The sequence below is a fragment of the Anneissia japonica genome, unplaced genomic scaffold, assembly GCF_011630105.1.
Source record: "Anneissia japonica isolate Jap-2015-1 unplaced genomic scaffold, ASM1163010v1 scaffold2834_len698180_cov181, whole genome shotgun sequence".
NCBI lineage: Eukaryota > Metazoa > Echinodermata > Crinoidea > Comatulida > Comatulidae > Anneissia > Anneissia japonica.
In genome coordinates, this window is record NW_022704877.1 from 312,817 (window position 1) to 334,068 (window position 21,252).

General features: G+C 35.8%; 1 protein-coding gene across 1 annotated transcript; it reads left to right on the forward strand.

The window, feature by feature from the left end:
* Nucleotide 1: 1 nt before the first annotated feature.
* Nucleotides 2-21,119, forward strand: LOC117104808 (FACT complex subunit SPT16-like). The gene is made up of 24 exons (XM_033245659.1): nucleotides 2-179; nucleotides 2,849-2,947; nucleotides 3,445-3,669; nucleotides 4,116-4,208; nucleotides 4,995-5,141; nucleotides 5,852-6,003; nucleotides 6,129-6,301; nucleotides 6,570-6,660; nucleotides 7,347-7,533; nucleotides 7,795-7,860; nucleotides 8,038-8,127; nucleotides 8,553-8,668; nucleotides 9,288-9,441; nucleotides 9,995-10,122; nucleotides 10,907-11,042; nucleotides 11,475-11,601; nucleotides 12,484-12,602; nucleotides 13,007-13,132; nucleotides 13,340-13,528; nucleotides 14,248-14,417; nucleotides 14,965-15,094; nucleotides 15,514-15,649; nucleotides 16,872-16,943; nucleotides 19,114-21,119. The coding sequence occupies exons 1-24, from the start codon at nucleotides 111-113 to the stop codon at nucleotides 19,212-19,214; spliced, it is 3,096 nt and encodes a 1,031-aa protein (XP_033101550.1). The 5' UTR covers nucleotides 2-110; the 3' UTR covers nucleotides 19,215-21,119.
* Nucleotides 21,120-21,252: the final 133 nt, after the last annotated feature.

Consider the following 21,252-nt stretch of genomic DNA (forward strand, 5'->3'; position numbering starts at 1 on the left):
ACTCGTGTGTATTCGCCTTCTCGCGCCATTTTACTACGATGTGCTGAGTTCTTTATCATCAAAGAACAGCTCTTTCGTGTCACAAATTTGAGTTGTAAGTTGACAAAAAAATGGCAGGTATCGCTGTAGATAAAGATGCATTTTGCCGACGTATGACTTTACTATACGAAGCTTGGAAAGTAAGTCTTAAATTCCATTTCTATACCTAAGCCTGAAACCCTTGTTTAGGTTTTCTTTTTGATCTCATCTACATACATGTAGTAGTACGGGGAGTACGGCACTAAAATCAGTTTGCGCAGGCATAATTTCCTGTCTGCTGTTGCTGTTGTACATCCAGATTAGACAGGCTACCGAGTCTCATTTTGTTCAATGATGTTCGAACTCAACTTCAGCACGTTTTATGTCTAGGCTTAGGCCTAGTTTTTGTTTCTTTGATGGTACGTAAATCAGTCAGTATCAATAAAATATGAAATTTAACCTTGACTAGGCCTAAATTTAATTGTAGATTTCGTAAGATAAATTTTTTATAAAATTATTGAACTTGTGCTTACTAATCATTACTAATGCCCCAGGTCAGGCAGTTTAAGTTAATTCTACACATATATTAGCATATTCAAATTTACATTTGTAATGTTATTTATATTTTAGTGTTAAAAAAACATCAATAACAGATATTTAGGTATTGCTAGAATCGAATACTATAATGAATTTGTAATAAAATCTATTTTTTAATGATTTCTAAATAACAATATTTTTGTATTGTCTAGGCTAAGGCTCCTATATAGAAAAACTTCTCTAGTTTGTCCTATTCTTGAACACTTTTGCATACAGTGTATATGCCTATACCAGGTATTGGGCTTGGGCATTATTAATTCTCATTTTAATTAACTTTGTGATTGGAGGCTTGATTTCTGTTTTTACCAAATAGATTAAGAAAATAGGCATCAAAGTGTTGGCTATGCCATCTTATATTTAAGACGCCCTCCATAACTCATCTTTTTCGAAACGAAAAATCTTGTACTTAAGATAGCATTCTCCGCGATCCCTGCATGCAAATTCTGTAACAACATGGTGTAGTGCGCCCTCACGCAATTACAATTACTTTTGAACTTTCACCTCTATGATCTACGTGCAAATTCTTAAAGCCGCCATAGTAACAACTAGGACGCCCTCTCAATTACATTTACTTTTCATGCTTCTTTACTGAACATTGACGCTTCTATCATAGAAAATGCTATCTTATAATTTTATAAGATCTTTGTTCGAAAAAACTATAGCTATTATTTTGATTTCACTGTTTCAGTAATTCATTTTTTTTCATGAATTATATAAACTCTAATGTAGATTTCATATGTAATTCACTATCATCTTCCATTACTGTGCATAGCATCTATAATGAGTATATACTGGCACAATAGCTTGGTGTGGCAGCTAATTCAATATTCTATCTCCAAAATCCAATTCAATCTTTATCTTACCAAAGAGAAAATATTTTCTCTATGATCTCATACAATTTGCTTTTTACTACTTATTATTTATATTATACATCGTATAATATAAAAATGTCATTTTATTAATTGTATACAAGAAATAATGAATTATTGACAGAAATAATAAATACATTTTATTCAAAAATATTCAGAAGATACAGTAACATGTATTTTTTTTTGCACAAACAAATTTTAATACTAGGCCCCAATCCTCTTTTAAACTAACAGCAAAGTGTGACTCTACTGTATATTGTCAACACTTCATGCCTTAGGCCTATTTAAAACCAAGGCCCAATCTACTATTATTTTTTTTTTCTGAAAGTTTTTGTTTATCTGAAAGTAAGTTACTCAATTCAAATCATACCATGGGCTTTTGCCATTGGAAGGCTGGTAATTGGTATGTAAAATTAATAAATTAGTGGGCCTTATTATACCATTCTGAGGTAGGCTTACTACTGTACCGGGAGGAAATATACTCACCTGAGTTTGTACCTGTAATGGTTATATAAAAAGTCTGAGCTACTTTAGGTGGGCCAGGGGCAAAGATTGTAGATTGAATCATTTAATTACTTAAGAAGGTCTAATGATCATGCAATGTTGCAAAGTGACTTCAGATTTTGGGAGGGGGCCCCCAGGGGTGCAGTGTTGCTACTTTCACATGTAGTGATGCAATATTACAGTAGGCCTAGTGGCTTTAACTATAGGGCCTACCATAATTATTTTAGGCTTGTTCTGAAAACTTGCCTGCATGTACAGTAGGCTGATAGTGGCCTTAACAGGCCCACATAGTATGCAAGATTAATTATTAATTTTTAGACATTGTAAGCTTGTAATTCATTTCAATTGCTTGTTGGTATGTTCTTCCATATTTTTCCAATTGAAAGTTTACCGGGAACATTACAAATAATGTTTAATTATCATCACTATGATTATCACCATCTTTAGTGGTGGCCTATATGTCAAACTGTCTATGTTCATCCCAACAGAAAATTTTAGGCCTTCTATAGAATTTCATCATTAGAAAATAATGTTTTGTGCATCATCTGTACATATTTATTTGAGATATTGTCAATATTTTTACATCTATCAATAGATTTAACATTGTGTCAGTGTGGCCTTGGGCTGATGACTATGTTTGAAGTTTTTGGGCCTGAAACTGCCTTTGCCAAATGAGGATGCATAATCCTGGGAGCCCCATATGAGGATACAGAACCCTGGGGTGTGTTGCAGTCCCTTAATCATAACCCTGATAGTTTCTGCTGACATTGTCTTTTAAAGTGATTTTCCATGTTTATTGTCCATATAAGTTAAATGTATTGATAGCCTATTAATTTGATTATTGTAATGTATCGTTGCAGAATGGTGATGGTGGAAATGGATTAGGCAAAGCAGATGCTCTTGTTACTGCCGTGGGTGTAGATGAGGAAACAGTTTATGCCAAATCAACAGCATTACAGGTAAATTGTTGATTAACCAATTATTGGTTAATCAACATCAATGCGATCAATGAATCCATGATGAAATGCGAGGGTAATTATTTGATGAGCCTACTCCAATTAAAACCTGTTGCAGGGCTTGAATTGGCTGCTTCAGCCCAACAGCAAGAACAATAGCTCCCAGACAAATGTGTCAGCTCTCTCAGACAAACACATAGCTTTAGTTTGTTTCTAGGGTGGGTTTGTACAGGCACAGGGATGTTGTTATGGGCAGAGGTGGGTGGGGGTCACCCCAGCCTTGTAGTTTTCCATCCATAAAATCTACTCTTATTATTTAGAGTTTACCAATGTTATCACCCACCCACTCTTAAAATGACTATCATCACCCACACTTAATTTTCTACAGCTATAAACCTGCAGTTTATAAGTTTATATTAATCGTTATACCTTTATGTTTACCATTTTTCTCTTTGAATTTTATTTAAAAAAAAGCCTTTTTTTATCGCTGCTCCTACTAGACATGGTTGTTCGGTTATGAACTGACAGACACGGTTATGGTTCTGTGCGAAAAAAACATCTACTTCTTGGCCAGCAAGAAGAAAGTTGAGTTTCTAAAGCAGGTGGCTTCGGAGAAGGAGAACCAGGAGGGGTTGCCCCCTATAACTCTATACACGCGGGACAAAACCGACGGAAACAAGGCCAATTTTGCGAAACTCGTTGAAGCAATTAAGGAGAGCAAAGATGTAAGTTTTGTTTCATGTGTGTTATAGCATACAGTACAAGAGAAAAATAAATGGTGGTCACTGAGGGAATGCTAAATTGAGGTGGCCTAGGAAGTGTGTACATGTGGAGTGTCCAGACTACCTCAGCCCCTCTGTGCTTGTGGCTGAGGTTAGAGTTTTTATGGATATGGCATTTGGATGGGTGAAATGGCCCTCTCATTTACCCCCATTTTTTTTTTATTTGGGGGAGATCCCAGGCTAGCTGGGTGTCTTTGAATTTTCATCTGATACTTTATGCCCATGTATAGGCTCTGATGTTATATCATCAATTCCATGTTTAATCAGGACAAGGCTTTTCATAATAACAATTACAGTAATTAAAAATTTGTTTAACATGTTCTTGTACTAATATATTAATGTTGGAATACTGGAAATGATTGATAACAGTAATTTTGTTTCTCCTTAAGGGTAAGACTATTGGTGTGTTTCGCAAAGACAATTTCCCTGGTGATTTCATGGACGGATGGAACAAGGCTTTGTCAGATGGTGAATTTGAGAAGGTAGCTATTGCACTTGGATTTAATCACTTAGTGTGTCATCCATGAAATGTGCATTCTTTTGTGTTTGCTGCTTGTGTGTTGTGGTCTACTATACTGTACTCAACATACTCTTGAGAGTTGATGATCTTGTAAATTTGTTCATACAGGTTATCTGCATTGCCCATAGATATAATGTCACATCATACTTGCATATGGACAAGATGGTATCTCATCCATATATGTGGCAAAGACAAGCCAAACCAGTCACTCGTTGCAAAAATCGATTTTGAATTATTAATACAATGTTAGAGTGTAAAATAATAGCTATAAAATGGTAAAAAAATCATTCAAATCGGACATTTCCTTATGAAGTTACAAGCGTTTAAACACACAGCTGTTTAAGGAACTATATATGAGAAATCAGCCTACAGATTTGGCCATTTTCTCTGAAACACGATTTGCGACGAGTGACATATAGGCATGATGATGTCATTACTGTACGCATATATGGGACAAATCTTAGATATTTGTCACAGAAAACTCAGATAGTGTAGAGGGGTACAATGTTAATTGTCAGCACTACTGATACATTTTTTTCTGGATTCATTCATAAATTGTTGAAAAGGAAGAAAAAGAAATCTGATTCATCTTCTGTAATAATTAACTTCCTTAAAATCTGTTGGAATTTGTGAGTGGAGGGAAAGTCAAAGTGTCCTATTTAGCAGTTCTATCTAATGCCCATACTCCCTGTGCAATGCAAATGTTCCTCTGTTGATTATTATTCATATGAAACCTCTTGATCTGTAGGTTGATATTAGTGCTGCAGTGGCCAAAGTGATGGCAGTGAAAGAAGAAAAGGAAATCTCGCTGATAAAGAAAGCCTGCCAGGCGACATGTGATGTGTTCAATAAACAATTTAAAGAAGAGTTAATGGAGGTTGTTGATGCTGACAAGGTGAGTGACAACATTATGTAGATCACCGTTCCGCAACCTATGGGTCACGACCCAATGTTTGGGTGATTTTGAAAAAATCTTTTATGAATGAAGTGGTATCTTTTAATTAGTTGACAAAAACATCAAGTTGACATAGGTTCTTCTAAACTCAGATGTTCCTCACGTATAAAACGACGGATGTGATGTATTTACTTGATTCCATCAAACTCAAAAAAGTACTACAATATTCAATCATTTTACCATGAAATTCAGGTGATAGATTTGGCCTACGGGTCCGATGCGTCGCCTTCAAATGCTTGACATATAATTTGGGCTGTAGGCTAAAAAGTTTGCAGAATGTGGAGGTAAAAAGTTTGCAGAATGTGGAGGTAAAAAGTTTGCAGAATGTGGAGGTAAAAAGTTTGCAGAATGGGGGGATATAAATCATGTGGCTCAGTTGTGGTACAAATTTACATCAGTGGAAAAAACTACAAAAGCAAAAGAAACCATCCTAATAAAAATAAGTTTTAAAAGGCACAGTTACAGATAGAAATGTCATAAAATTTATAAGAACTTAATATGCCAGTTAAAAAAAGCTCTTGATACTGTGGATATGTAACACTCAGCCGTATCATCTGCTTATGGACACGGGTAACGCAATAGTTTTGCATGTGATGTCAATGAGGTAGATATCTATAAATAATTTGATATATTGCTTTTTTTCCCCCTAGAAAATAAGACACAACAAAATGGCCGAGAACATTGAGTCATCGTTAGAAAACAAGAAAATTATTGGTAATATGGAGTCAAATTTCTTGGATATGTGCTATCCCCCAATTATTCAGAGTGGAGGAAATTACAACCTCAAATTCAGTGTTGTCAGGTAATAATTGTACCAGAAAAGCTACTAGAAACATTACTTTTTTAGGTAGTTTTTGGTAGTTTGTTGTTTCAACTCTTGATGGCTTGGTGTTGTAGATGTAAATGTTTGGTTTGTTTGTCTTACAGTGATCAAAATAAATTACATTTTGGAACAATTATCTGTGCTCTTGGGGTGCGTTACAAGTCGTACTGCTCTAATGTTGTGAGGACGATGTTTGTTGACCCCAGTGAACAACAGCAAGACAACTACAACTTCCTGTTGACCCTCGAAGAAGAGGTTTTAAAAGCTTTAGTTGATGGTGAGCAAAAGAGGAAAAAAAGATGATTTTTAATAATGTTGTCATTGATATGAAATGATGATGGTGACATTGAAGAAGGTTGTGATAGTGATACTATTGTTTGGTTAATGTGATTTACGGCGCAATTATTTATGATTGTTTGAAGTCCGCCATGTAAAATGAAGACTGATTGGTTGAATGATGAAGATAATAGTGTTTGTAATGGTTTAGTTAGCTGCTTATGACAATGTAATTATGGTAATAATGTATGAATATTTAAATCTTGCAGGAGCAAAATTGTCCTCGGTTTATGGTGCTGCTGTGGATTTTGTGAAGAAAAAGAAACCAGACCTCTTACCAAACTTGACAAAGAATATTGGGTAATGACAAATTTCAAATAAGAGCGTTTCTTTCCAGATTTTCACACCATTTTGTAACCATGAAATCCTTAAATTATCTGGCAGTCAATTTTTGTGATAGGAATAAAGCAAAATCAAGTGACATGCCTAGGTATGAACATGATCATACACATCATGAACATACTTATGAGGCATGGTGTGGCAAAATGGCTAAGTTGTAGCAAAAATTGAACACAACATAACATACACATATCATGGGTATACAACAGTAGTCTTGTCAAAGAAAATTTGATTATTTGGACTGAGCTTTATATATTGTGCAACAGGTTATTTCTGAGGTGATTATTTTCTTGTCCTGATTTTTTTAATTGAAAAATACTGTAATAACTTACAAAAAATATAAGCATATAATATATTTTTAAAACTAGTTTAATCAGTTGGTTTTTGTAAATTACTTTTTTTTTTAATAAGTAAAGTTTTGTCCACACTATCATATTTCATTTGACAAGAAATGTCATGCCCATATCAATAACATTAATGGTATTATATTAATGCTATTTAATATGACATCATCATGTCCATATTTGGGTTTGATATGAAATCATCATGCCCATATATGGGCACATGGCATTAATTTGCCACGTAAAATTGATTGTGTGAATAGAGTGTAAGGATTCTGTATATATTTTTTCGTTTTTTCTTTATAGATTCGTAATGGGGATTGAATTCCGAGAAGGTTCTCTGGTATTAAATGCAAAGTCTGATTTAAAAGCAAGTAAAGGGATGGTGTTTAATATCAACATTGGGTTCTCAAACTTAACAAATAAGGAGGGCAAAGGAGAACAGGAGAAGAAGTATGCGTTATTTATCGGGGACACGGTTCTAGTTAATGAGGTCAGTATATTCAATGCTGACTGAGGTCAGTATAATCAATGACGACGGCTTGCCAGTTTTCATTGACTTTTTCCATATATCTGTGATTGAATTTAATCTGTATATGAAATCAAAACATTGATGGCTTGCAGACATTAGGATAGCAAAGTGTTTATTCTTTCATAATATCAACCCACAATTTTTGAATGTGTAAAACGATGCTGATCGCAATCATATCAACTACTAACTATTCTCTAAACTACTACCAACATTATCTTCCAGGATCAACCAGCAACTATTCTGACACAAATGAAGAAGAAGATAAAACATGTTGGTATATTCTTAAAGGTAAGATGATTCCATAAGAGTGTAAATTGTCTGTTATACATACTTAATATTGAATCCCTTGATTTTAAAGTAATTTGATATCTGCTAGTGAAAGCATCATTATTGTCAAGTTCAATGACTATATAAATTAGAATTTGTTGGTAACTAGTTAAAACTTAGTGATGTTAAATATTCTAGGCTGATGATGAAGAGGAGGAAGAGATTGAAAGGCCGGATGAGCTCCTTGGCAGAGGCATGAGGAAGGCTGTTCTAGAAAGCAAACTAAGGGTAAGTATGCTAAAGCTACATTATAAGCAAAGTGACAGTCTTAATACCAGTGTTAATAGAAAGAGCACATTGAAGGCAGGTGAGACAAGTAGAAGGCTGTCTATGTGCCCTTTTCATGTTTTTTGCAGAACATTATTTTTTAGAAAGAAGATCCTTACTAAATTTGAAAGTTTGAAGTATACAAGATATGTTCCTACCAATTAAATCAATTAATACTAGTAGTATTAGGGATTCCTAAGTGTCATTCAGAAAGAGTTACTAAGCTGTTATTGCACTGGCGGGGCCCAGGGAGACGGGATCGCAGTCGAGGGTCCTGAACTACATGACTACTTGTTTGTCAAAATGTGCACCTCATGCTAGTACTGAATTGAGCACTGATATTTCATATGCTATATATTTTCTTCTTTTGTTGTTGTATTTCTCAGACGGATATTTCAACAGAGGATAAAAGAAAGTCACATCAGCGAGAACTAGCAATGCAAATGAACACTGAAGCGAAAGAGAGATTAGCACAAGTGAAGTCTGACAAAGGAAAAGTCAAGTAAGTTGATTGAGACTCATTTGTAAATCTATAATTAAACAAAATTGGTCGCATTCATTGTCACATAGATAGAAGATAGTATATATGGTTTTGTTTGTGAATTGTATTTTTGATGTTTATGTTACAAGGGAATAAAAGTGTCATGGCTGCAGCTTTTTTTTAAGCCCTAAAGAGTTGTATGTTGCTATCGGCCCTATAACATGGGATGAACTTCATGCCATCCTCCAAACCTACTTAAGAATTAAAATATACCTGTTAGTGGCAGTTTTTATTGCTGTTGGTTTCTAACTGAATAAAATAAAAAAAATTTAAATAATATTTTCACGCCAGTTGGCGCTTTTAGAATCAGTCCTGTCCTTGACAACCGGCTAGTAGCCCTAAATTTTTCCAGATTATAAAAATATATGGGAAAAAAAGAATTATATTATAAAATTTATGTCTGAGAATTCCCTCCCTGCCCCTTCTCCCTCCTTCCCCCATCCTGGATCATCCATGACCTCCCTCTTATTATTGGGAGTAATGCTCATTCTATGTTATTTAAACATATTCAGTGCATATCTGTTGGTTTTGGATATCTGTGTAAATATTATAATGTTCAATTTATTTGCTTGTATTCTAGGGTCAAGAAATCAAATGTGTCTTATAAAAGTGTTTCACAAATGCCTAATGATCCGGATATTCATGCACTGAGAATCTCCATTGATAAGAAGCATGAGACAGTTATACTGCCAGTGTTTACCATTCCTACACCTTATCATATATCTACTATAAAGGTATGCCATGGCGTTTTTTTGCATACCAAGTTGAATATGTTGTTACCCATAGTGCATTTTTGAGCAATATTTTAAGAATACATGGGAATAAAATTAAACAAAAAATAATAGTAATTTGAACAAGCAGTTGTGTTGGTGTTTGCTGGAAGGTGTGCACTGACAAACACTTTGTCCTGAGCACTCTCACTGCCAGATTCATGTCTTGTCACATGGACTAGGCTTTTTTTTTTTTTTTTTTTTTTTGGTGCTGTCCTTTCTAATTCAATTTGATGTTGTTTATATATATATATATGCATATATTTTTTTGTTTTCCCCAAATTTTTTGATCGCATATTATTGATTTTTATATATTTTCAAATTTTATATTATGTCAAGAATTTTAAAAATTTTATATTAATTATATGAAGAGTTTTTGTGTATTTTTAATGTAATTTGATATTTTTCATCCAGGGCGTTTACCTTTGTTTGGACCACCAGTCTGTGGATCCCGCATTGCAAACATGATATGCTTCACAAACTGCTAACTTTTATTTTACGATTTACTTCATAACAGAACATTAGTCAAAGCGTGGAAGGAGACTACACATACCTGCGAATAAATTTCCATCATCCTGGTAGCTCGGTTGGGCGCCTAGATACCGTCGCCTTTCCAAATCCAGAGGCTGTTTTCGTTAAAGAAGTGTAAGTGTTGAACACCAACTAATTATCACTTTATTGAAATCAGGAGGAATCTGTAAAATTTATTATTTTTAGTTTGACTTATTGGTCAGTTTGCACTTTTTAAGTGTAGTGTGTTACACATTTTTTATTTCTATTAACAATAGGAACCTTTGCATTCGAGTGGGTGTCATATGATGCCTTCATGTTGTTGCGTCTGTGTGTGTGTGTGTGTGTGTGTGTGTGTGTGTGTGTGTTTGTTATGCTACATTTCAAAAGTTTGTAAACAGGCGTACATGACTTTCCAGAAATATGTTCGACAAGTTTTTTTTTTTTTTTCTAAGTTAAACTGGGTATGACGTCGTGCCCTATTTTTTGGTTTTCCATTCTGACAAATATTAAAGCCATAACTACGGACAGAAAATACCCCTACCCCCAAAAAACTACAAACAACTGTATGGTAAGGCAGTGGAATGTTGAGGATTTTTCTGTGTCGCCTGTCTAAAATGTAATGTATGCGACTCTACGGGGTGCAAAATAGCATTGTAGCTGGACCCTTTCTCAGTATGAAAACTTGAATTGAAATGTATTAAATCAATACAAATATTAATAATGATGTTAATATGAACCACGGTGGAGTCTGGTTAGTCAAATTTAGTGATATGACTCATTTAGGAGTTGCAGTGAACAAATGCAAGTGTTGCCTGCTTGTGGGATGCCTTTGATACGTAGTAGGCCAATATTTTGGAGGAATTTGAACTGCTTTATTAATTTTTTTTTTTCAATTGTATTTGTTGTTTTTTTTTAGTACCTATCGAAGTTCAAACACTAAAGCACCGGGAGAATCATCAGCTCCGGCTACTAATCTCAACACAGCTTTTAGACTTATCAAGGACGTCCAGAAAAAATTCAAAACAAGGGAAGCTGAAATGAGGGAAAAAGAGGTAACATAGATATGGGAGAGGAGATGTGCATATGGAATATATATTAAGGGATCAACCATTAAGGGGGTCACCCATTATTTTTGTCGTCATCATGTTCAAGATGGTAAAAAACAAACTTGTTTCTGAGATTCCCATTTACTTCCCTAGTACATAATAAAATGGTGATTCAGGCCCATAACCAGGTTCATGGGAATGGGCATTTCCTATAGGCCAAGTTTAACTCAGAAGTGTTTCTTTAATAAACAAATTTGATAAAATAGTAATACAGCAGTAAACTGGTCAAAAAGGGGGCTCGACCAAACCCCCAAATCCCCTCCCCCTAGTTATGGGCTTGTGATTGTCATGTTGAGATCATAATTTTTTTTAAAGTCTTCAAAAAAAGATCATATGCAGTGATTTACACACGTATGTAATCTGTTCTGCCTACTTTAGGGAATCGTAAAGCAAGACACCTTAATGATCAATCCGAACCGTGGGAATCCCAAGTTGAAGGACCTGTACATCAGACCAAATATCACACACAAGCGAATCCAGGGAACACTGGAAGCACATACAAATGGTTAGTGTTAATTATTTTAGTGTTGTGTTAGTGTAGTGTCAGAGTGTTGTATTAGTGTATATTGTACACTTTTATTTCTAATGTGTGCATGGTTGTTAAGAGGGATTAGACATTGGTGCAAGAAGGACCTACTTTGTACCTGCTAATGTCATTCTTGCCAGCGCACTTGTTTAAGGCAATTTACTCTAATTAGGCTTGTGCGCTCATGCTTCACATACGACACTAAGTCATTGGTCCAATGTTTAAAGTTGCAGAACTTAATAGCGGTTTGGTACAGCGGGAACGGTTTGGCTTCCAAACCTTGAGGTCGGGGTTTCAATCCCTCGCTGTGCATTTCGTTTGTGTCCTTAAGTAAGGCACTTTATCTGCATTTGCTTCTCTCCACCCAGGAGTATAAATGAGAACCTGGTGGTGGTGGGGTTGCCTGCTCCTTCGCTGATTACCAGCAGCAACACATAAAGCATGTAGACCCAATGACCAGGGAAAAGAAGTGTGCTTTATAACCTGAAGGAAGAGGTGCATTATAAATGCCTATACCAGTACCAGTGGTACACTAATTGAAATATTAGGGGAATTGTCTCCATGTGGACTGCCTGGGGGTAGGTGCTGCACTGTAGCTGCTTGGGTATCCAGTGACCTAATCTGAATTTTCATGTTTATTTCCAACAAGGTCCATGTATATTATGTTTACATTTTTCCCATTTATTATTTTATTTGGATTATTATTTACTCTGTATAATGATGGTGATTTTCCATTCCCAGCTGAAATATCAGCCGACCTTCTAGGATGTGCCGGAACGGTCACTGACTTCTCTGATTAATCATTCTCTCTCTTGACTGGTGAACTAACATGAATAATTTTTTGATCATCTTTTGTATCAGGTTTCCGTTACACATCCGTACGTGGCGATAAAGTTGATATTTTGTATAACAACATCATGCACGCCATCTTTCAACCGTGTGACAACGAGATGGTTATATTACTACACTTTCATCTGAAGGTAAGATGTGGCTGTATTTCCAAATGAATCATCAAATTATTGATGATGAGAACCTATTGAATACATCTTGATAGGAGGTATGATTATAAATATGATTTACCATATTTATTTGTTTAGCAATAATATCATTTCACTAGAGTAAAACATTGGTTATAAAATGGTGTGAACATGGATTTGCTTCCTCTAGTTTAATGCATGGTCATTTGGGGGTGTGGGTAGGGAGGGTGGCAGTGCATTTATTGATGAGAAGAAAAGCTCCAGGGGCATTATCAAATCCAAGGAAATTTTCAATCATATTATACTCATTTTATTATCACCACAGTAATCCAAAAATAAGTTGCCTCATATTGAAGTATTTTAAAATTCTAATAAACAGAATTATTTTTATTTTGTCTCAAATATAGAATGCTATTTTATTTGCTAATAAACGACATGTTGACATCCAGTTTTACACGGAGGTCGGCGAGATTACGACTGATTTATTGAAACATCACAACATTCATGATAGAGATGACATCAGGTCAGAACAGGTGAGTGGTATAATTATCAACCAATACTGTTGATTTAAATATCAGGATTTTTGCTCTGCATTAATTACTAAATTAAGAAGTCTTACATAGTTACTACATGCAGGTGATCTTCAGAACCCTTGTATTAGAAATCGATCATCTTAACCACCAGTCTCGAAATGGAGCAACCTCGTAAAAAATAATCAACTTTTTATCTCTCTAACACAGCATGAAAGAGAGTTACGGCACAAACTCAAGTCAGCTTTTAAGAATTTCCTGGAGAAAGTAGAAACGATCTCAAAAGGTGAAATTGAATTTGAATCACCTTTCCGAGACTTGGGTTTCTTTGGTGTACCCCATCGGAGTACTGTTCTCTTGCAGCCAACAAGTAGTTGTTTACTGTGTGTCACAGAATGGGTATGTTAAAAGCAGCAACTTGTATCTTAATTATGGAAACGATATGATACTTTTATTTAATTCTAACTTATAAATTGTAAAGGAATAATGCATTTTAAATGTTAAATGAATATATAATGATGTTCTTTGTAATATGATTATGAAAGTGAAAGAAAACAGTTATCACATACAGCAGTTAAAATAATAGTTAACTGAAAATGTAATGTCATTAACAACTCATTATTCTGTTACTAAATTGTGTTTTGTTTAAACACTTCCTTCTCTCATTTTTTTAAAACTTCCCACCAACCTTTTTTTGAGTGTAACATTCAAGATGTAAGAAAAAATTAATTCATAATTCATAATGCATGAAATTAATTGTCCTTTGACAAAAAATAGGAATAATCATATTTAAATATGTAATAATAGGGACTTTTTGGCTGAATATGTAAAATATAGGTCCTCATTCTTTGCAATTTGCAAATGCACATCCTAAATTTCGCTATAAACATCTGTCAAGAAACAACAAATGCTGGGAGATATTAAACACAAGTAAAAGTTGAGTGGTGCTGTCAAGATGCATGTTGAGTGATAAGGCTGAAATTAATGTTTATGTGATCATCTTCCAAGATTTCCCTATTTAAACAGGATACATTGTTTACTGGCTATTTAAAATTGGTTATCACAGTTAAGATGCTCAATTATCCATGTTAAGCTTATTCTCGTTTTTGTGACCACAGCCGACATTTGTGATAACGTTAGAGGAAGTTGAACTGGTGCATTTTGAGCGTGTTTCATTCCATATTAAAAATTTCGACATGGTGTTCATCTTCAAAGACTATTCGAAAAAGGTTGCCACTGTCAATTCCGTTCCTATGAATCTCCTCGACCAGGTCAAGGATTGGCTGAAGTAAGTATTTAACAGCAATTTATAGGCAAGGCATTTGGAAAAAAAATCTTAGTATAAGGGACGGATCCAGAGATGTCTGAAATGGTTGCCGAAGGGGGCCCGATCGACACAAAAATACCTCAGGGGATCTGGAGCATGCACCGTGAAATTTTTTTTTCTAGACAAGTGAAAATAACCTCTGAGGTGTTTTGGGCAAACAATTATTTCTTTTTCTTTTTTACTTTCTAAAAGGAGGGGGTCCATGGCCGATTGGCTCCCCTCCTCCTAAATTCGCAACTGGGTACAAATTGTGTACATTGTGCCTATGCTTTATAGTCTTTTTCGAGAAGACTTGTTCCACCACCAGAACTGTAGGCAAGCATGCCCTTAGAAACGGCGCCAATATTATGGCTGTATGTTGTAGGAAAATGCTTGGCCATTTGACTCAAGTAAAATAGATCATGGGTCTAATAATCATACAGTAATTTCTATATTCACTGTGTGCTAATATTCCTTCTCCACTTCAGTCATTATTAAGGTGTATATATATATTTTTTTTTTGCTACAGCTCTTGTGATATCAAGTACACAGAGGGTGTGCAATCTCTCAACTGGACCAAGATCATGCGGACGATCGTGGATGACCCTGAAGGATTTTTTGATAATGGTGGCTGGACATTCCTGGACCCTGAAAGTTCTGTATGTGACTGTCATTTAACTGAAGATAATATTTTGTCAATTTAACTTTATTAGCTCCAAACTTTAGAAGCTAAGAATATGTAATTACAAGTCTCCGTATTAAAGATCACTTTTTGTCATTTAAATGAAGATAATAATTTGTCAATTTAACTTAATTAGCTCCAAACTTCAATTAGAATAATTATTAGTTAATATGGGACCACAGAAAAGTTGTCTTTAATTAGAGGCGGTCTTTAATTGGTGGTCTCATTAATTAGAGGGAGCCCTTCTGTATCCAAACCATTCTTGATATTGTACCCTGTAGGCCTTAAAAATGTTCAGAATTTATCATTGTTTCTTTCATCAGAGGCATAAAGGGAACCACCATAATGGAAACCATTCCTGTTAACTCTATTTATTGATTGATGTTCTAATTCCAGGGGGAAGAGGATGATTCAGAAGATGAAGGAGAAGAAAGCTATCTTCCTTCAGGGTCAGAGGTCAACAGTGAAGAAACCTCAGACAGTGAATTTGACGAGGAATCTGAGAGTGAATTTGATGAGAGTGATGCATCAGGTAAGTTTGCAATAATACTGTCTTGGAGAAAAAGTGCTTGTCAAGACTCAAATTGTTGAAATGTTGCAAAGGAAGATAGTTATGTTGGACCTCATTAAGACTTACACAGCACCCACAATTTGTTATGTCCTTGTTCCATCATCTTATCAACAGATTTCTCAATTCTTTTCTGATTTAATTGTCTGGTGCTTTAAAAATGTTGTCGATATTTCCAATTAAATTATGTAAAATTGCTTGTGAATAAATTTTAATTGAATTGAAATTGCCAGGTGGGTGCCTAGTAGGTTCAAGCTCAAGTGCACTGACGATTAGCTGCAACATTACGGGATTCTCCCGAGGGAGCTGAGTTTGTGTTCCATATGTTTGATCAAATGACCTGAATTAAAGCTCTGTCTAGATTATCAAATTTTTTTTGGTCATAATGAGATGTCATTATGACCATATTTAGGCATGTCACATGTTTTGCTTTAACCCCTGACCAGACTTTCAAATTTGCCTGAATGTGGGCATGACATGACCATATATAGGCACATCATGACTATATATGTGCATTCAGCAAGTTTTTTGTTGCAGGAAGAATAAATAATCTGGACAGAGCTTTGGAGGCCTTGTGGGCACGAAGTGCTGTATTAAACTTCAAAGAGGGGAACCCTTCCGGTAATCATGGAAATAATGTGATGCTTTATCAACCAAGTCACATTGAGAGGCTTAGATGTTTTTTTAAGGAAATACTCCTTTGCTGTCACAGGCTTTGTACCCAGGACCCTGGGATTGGAAAGCAAGCATCTTGTGGACAGACGAGAGACAGCTGGTACCGATTTACCCAGTAGCGCAGACACCCTAAGGGGAGAAGAAAGTTACTGTGCATGCTAGTCCACACCTCAAGCGCTTTGACACTTCGGTATAAAGTGCTATATAAACCTAACTACATTACATTACATTAACCACCAAAGCTATTCTACTTCACTAAAATACCATATTATTATGCTAGTAGGCCAGGTTGTTTTTCTCACTGTCTTTGACTCTTTATGAATGACAGTGGCTGTACTGGGCCAAGATCAACACTCCAGTCGTCTGGTTTCTTTTCGGCATTATCTGAATTTGGAACTTCATACTGCAGTGACAATTGTATGTTCAATCTATTTTCCATTAGAAATGTCATTGTTTTTTTTTCTCATTATTTTTCTCTCATGTGTTGTCTTATGAAATTTGTTATTTTCAGGAGTGGAGGAATTGTCTAGTGATGAGGAGAGTGGAAAAGATTGGGATGAGTTGGAGAAAGAAGCGGCACAAGGTAGGAATCTTATACACATCTAGATGTGTATAAGAGACAGCAAGTACACAGAGGGTGTGCAATCTCTCAACTGGACCAAGATCATGCGGACGATCGTGGATGACCCTGAAGGATTTTTTGATAATGGTGGCTGGACATTCCTGGACCCTGAAAGTTCTGTATGTGACTGTCATTTAACTGAAGATAATATTTTGTCAATTTAACTTTATTAGCTCCAAACTTTAGAAGCTAAGAATATGTAATTACAAGTCTCCGTATTAAAGATCACTCTTTGTCCTTTAAATGAAGATAATTCGTCTAAGGTGAAAATATCCAGATTTACAGATAATATGGCAAAGTAAAATCGCATTTATTTGGTTCCTAAAAGAAATCATATGGTGCAGCAGATCTTGACCATAGGATTGGGGAATTTGCATTCAAGTCTTTGACAGTTTTAAATATCTTGGTATATGGTTTATTCCATCACTTTCTTCTTAAATGTGCATGTGGACAAACTATGTTGTAAGGTGAGCTGTAGATTTTCTCTTCTAGGCAGGAGATGTGTATAAGAGACAGGTTTTAAGGAGGGTCTTGAATGCATTAGTATCAGAAGTTGATTTAAGATTAGGTGGAAGAGAGTTCCATAATTTCGGAGCGGCAAAAGAGAAAGACCGTTCGCCAGTACGAACATGCAGCACTCTGGGGACAGATAACCAGAGAGAATTTGACTGTCTTGTGGAACGTGAAGGTAATTGTTGTGGGATTGATGAAGAAAGATAGTGTAGGGCGTAGCCTTATATGCGTTTATGAGTGAGAAGAATAATTTTGAAGTTTAGGCGTTCACATATCGGTAGCCAATGAAGGTCTTTGAGGATAGGTGAAACAGATCACGAAGTTTAGTGAGACAGACAACACGTGCTGCTGAGTTCTGAAGCTTTTGTAAGGGTCTTAAATGAATAGTAGAGGTCCCATACAATAAAGAGTTACAGAAATCAATTTTAGAGGAGCATGGACAAGTACTTCAGCAGCAGAGTGTGAAATGTTTTTGATTGATCCAAAGATACACTCTTGACCAAGAAACATTTTTTTAAAAACTCCAAAATCATACTAATATACTACTCATGGGAGTGGTTGGGTGGATCCAAAGATGACAGTAGGGAGCTTTCGATTTGTGCGACGACGCGACACTAGAATAGAATCACTCATGCGTGACCATCCTACCTGGAGTCCTACGTTCTTTGTATACGTAGATTTGGCCAAATTGCGTTCCAGAATCTACTCGACGAGGTGACCTTAACGTTCTTGCATATGCGCAGATGACTTCTAGTGACGTCATTACGTTCTACGTCCTACCGTTGTCGTGCATTCGAAAGCTCCTGAATGATATTGGTAGTAGTAGCGTAGTAGTGTTGTCCCACAAATGCACGTTTTGTGTGTTTTTACACTGTCATTTTGTAGGACCTTAGCAACAGTATCCAAGGGGTGGGGCTTAGTGGAACGTTCCATTCTGTGTAGAATTTAGCTTGTGTCCCAGATAGAGAAATAAATAATACAATCACCTTAGCAACAATATCCAAGGGGTGGGGCTTAGTGGAACGTTCCATTCTGTGTAAAATTTAGCGCGTGTCCCAGATAGAGAAATAAATAATACAATCCAATCTCATAATTTTGTCTCGTAGAAACAGATAATAATCTCATATAATGAACATTGCAAGAAAACATGCTATTACTTCTGATATCATGTCTTTAGTGATTTTGAGATAATATTTTAGAATAAGTGGAAGTGTTTAGAGGTTGAGACTCGGACTCTCAGCCTTGTAGTTGGGGGTTAGAAACTCTTGCTGCTGTGCAGGTCGCTTGTGTCCTCGGGCTTTATCTGTGTTTGTCTCCAACCACGGAGTTGAATAAATGGGTACCGGCCTATGCTGGGAAGGTAAACAGCTTCACTGTGAGGAGTAGTTGTGATGATCCCCTCAAAGCATAGCACAGTCTGGCCCCCAACACTTAAGAGGGATGGGCACTCTGAATCTATACAGGTTCAACAACCTTCACCTTTTACTGAACATTATAGAGAAAACCAACAATTAATTAATTCTGATACCATGTCTTTAGTAATATTGAAGTAATGTTGTATTTAGAATACTTGCCCATCACAAAATGATAATTTATATTTTATCGCTGATTTTATCAGATGACAAGCAGAAGCGAGAACAAGACGAGGAGGAAGAAACACTAAGTCGAAAACGTAAACCGAGAAGCCAAGGTGGTGCGGCCAGAAAAAGGAAGCGCTAGCTACCATTGGATGAAATTAATCACATGATCGAAATCTTCACCAATCAGAGCTGTAAGAATCAAATTCCAAGTAGATGATGCAAAATATCTCGAAGGCATACTGGATGACTCATGTGTTGTCTATGTCATGGAAGCAGTCAATTAACATGAAAAGACCATCAATTAGTAAATGGTTTCCAGACCAAATACTCCACTCCTTGCTTTTTCTAGGTTGCTGTTTTGATATATATATATATATATATACACATACTGTACAGTATTATGTTAACCTTGATCAAAGCTACTGAATAACAATAGGATGCTTTTGATTGTACGACAGTGGTAGGATGTAGATTGTAATGATGTGTCACAGTCATCTGCGCATAGGAGAACTTGCGTTATTGTCGCGTGGATTCTGAACGCAATTTGGTTAGGACAGTCACGCATGGGTGAGTCAGTTCCGTTCACGTCGTCGTGCAAATCGAAAGCGCCCTAATGTGTATGCATATTGGATGAAAACAAACACAGTAGGCATAAATCTATGGATCATTTGTTTATATTTGTAGTGTCTTTAAAAACGACTTGCTGGGCAAAACAATTATATATATGTAGCGGGTGTCCACTACTTGAAGTAAGCGAATCCGTCACTTAATTTGTCGTGGGGGCTCGGGTTCCATGTTTACATATATGGCCACAAATAAAACAAGAGGAACCTTTTCTAGTTATATACTTATATAATGATTTATTGGGCAGTGGGGATTACAAATATGGACTTAAAAATTGGACCTAACCTAACCTAACAAACTACTCATGTGAGACCGTCGGCAATGCAGCGTACGCTTGTAGAAAGTAAAATAATAATAAATGCAAGAAGTCCAACAAAAATAGAGTTAAAAATGATATAACAAAGTTCAGCTCAGGAAGATATCCAAAATCGCATCCACCTGCAATCGTCTGGTTGCACTTGGTACCGGTATTTGTTACAGCAAATCAAACTGTTCTTCTGATTCAAGTCAAGAAAATAGTGAAACCAAAAGAGTAGTAATTCTTCTTCCTTATTAATTCAGGAAGGTTTCCAGTCAACAGCTTTCTGAAGAAAATTCACATTTATCCCAAGTCTATCCGACTGTTGGACTATACTTCTGTGTGAAAACGGCATATTTTTATGCCAAATATCTGGATTTGCCCATATATGGGCATGGTAATATCATCACAGCCTCATAAATGGGGAAATCACACAGGTACGGTATTTGTCACAACAATTGATAGTGTGGATTTGGCATATGTCCGAGCTTGAATTCAGACCAATCACAAATCAAAGAGGAGGGGATGTTTAAATATTCAATGTGCATAGGATGATTTCAGGCTTGCCTAGATTGTCGCGTTAACCATTACAGAAATCCACTTGCGGATGTCATTTATCCAGCTTGTTGTGAAGATGTGTGATGATTTTGATAGTAATTTGTATATATTTAATTTACATATGATTCAGTTGTGCTTTTCCAATTTGGTAACAACAGACTGTATATTCTGAAAAGTATTGTCAAGGGAGAGTTGTTGGCAAATTCATAAAATTTAAGAACAGGGGTTAAGATATTAGGTGCAAGTAAATGAATTGTAAAATCCATAGTGCGTCAATAGTGATATAATTAATATATACTGCCGCCTATTGGGCAACATGGTTAGGATAAATACTGCTCTTTCCAGCAACAACATTCAAGCACTGTAGTATGACACTTGTACATTTTTTTTGCATTAGGGCATTATGAGGCAAAAGTATATTACTGTATATAAGACCATCTAACTGTGTCAATATCAGGCAGACATTTGCATTTCAGACAGTATTGGAGTTGATTTAATTGGTGGCTTACCAATTTGAGTGGGCTTTTCTTTCTTGCTTTATAATAAAAACAAGAAATTTGTAAATAACTTGTGCTTGTTTTGGTGTTTGTTGGACTCATTTTTCCTTTTATATATTAAATATGACAGTAGCACATGGTTTATGTTACGCAGGCCTGTACAGCAGGGGTCGCAAATTAGAAGTCAATTCTTGAAGCAG

Bases quoted from the DNA above. Each gene is read 5' to 3' on its own strand.
- LOC117104808 (XM_033245659.1), top strand. From the start codon at position 111: ATGGCAGGTATCGCTGTAGATAAAGATGCATTTTGCCGACGTATGACT. The intron at 5,142-5,851 runs GTGAGTGACAAC...TTTTCCCCCTAG, and splicing joins AGGTTGTTGATGCTGACAAG to AAAATAAGACACAACAAAAT. The intron at 15,095-15,513 runs GTATGTGACTGT...TTCTAATTCCAG, and splicing joins TCCTGGACCCTGAAAGTTCT to GGGGAAGAGGATGATTCAGA.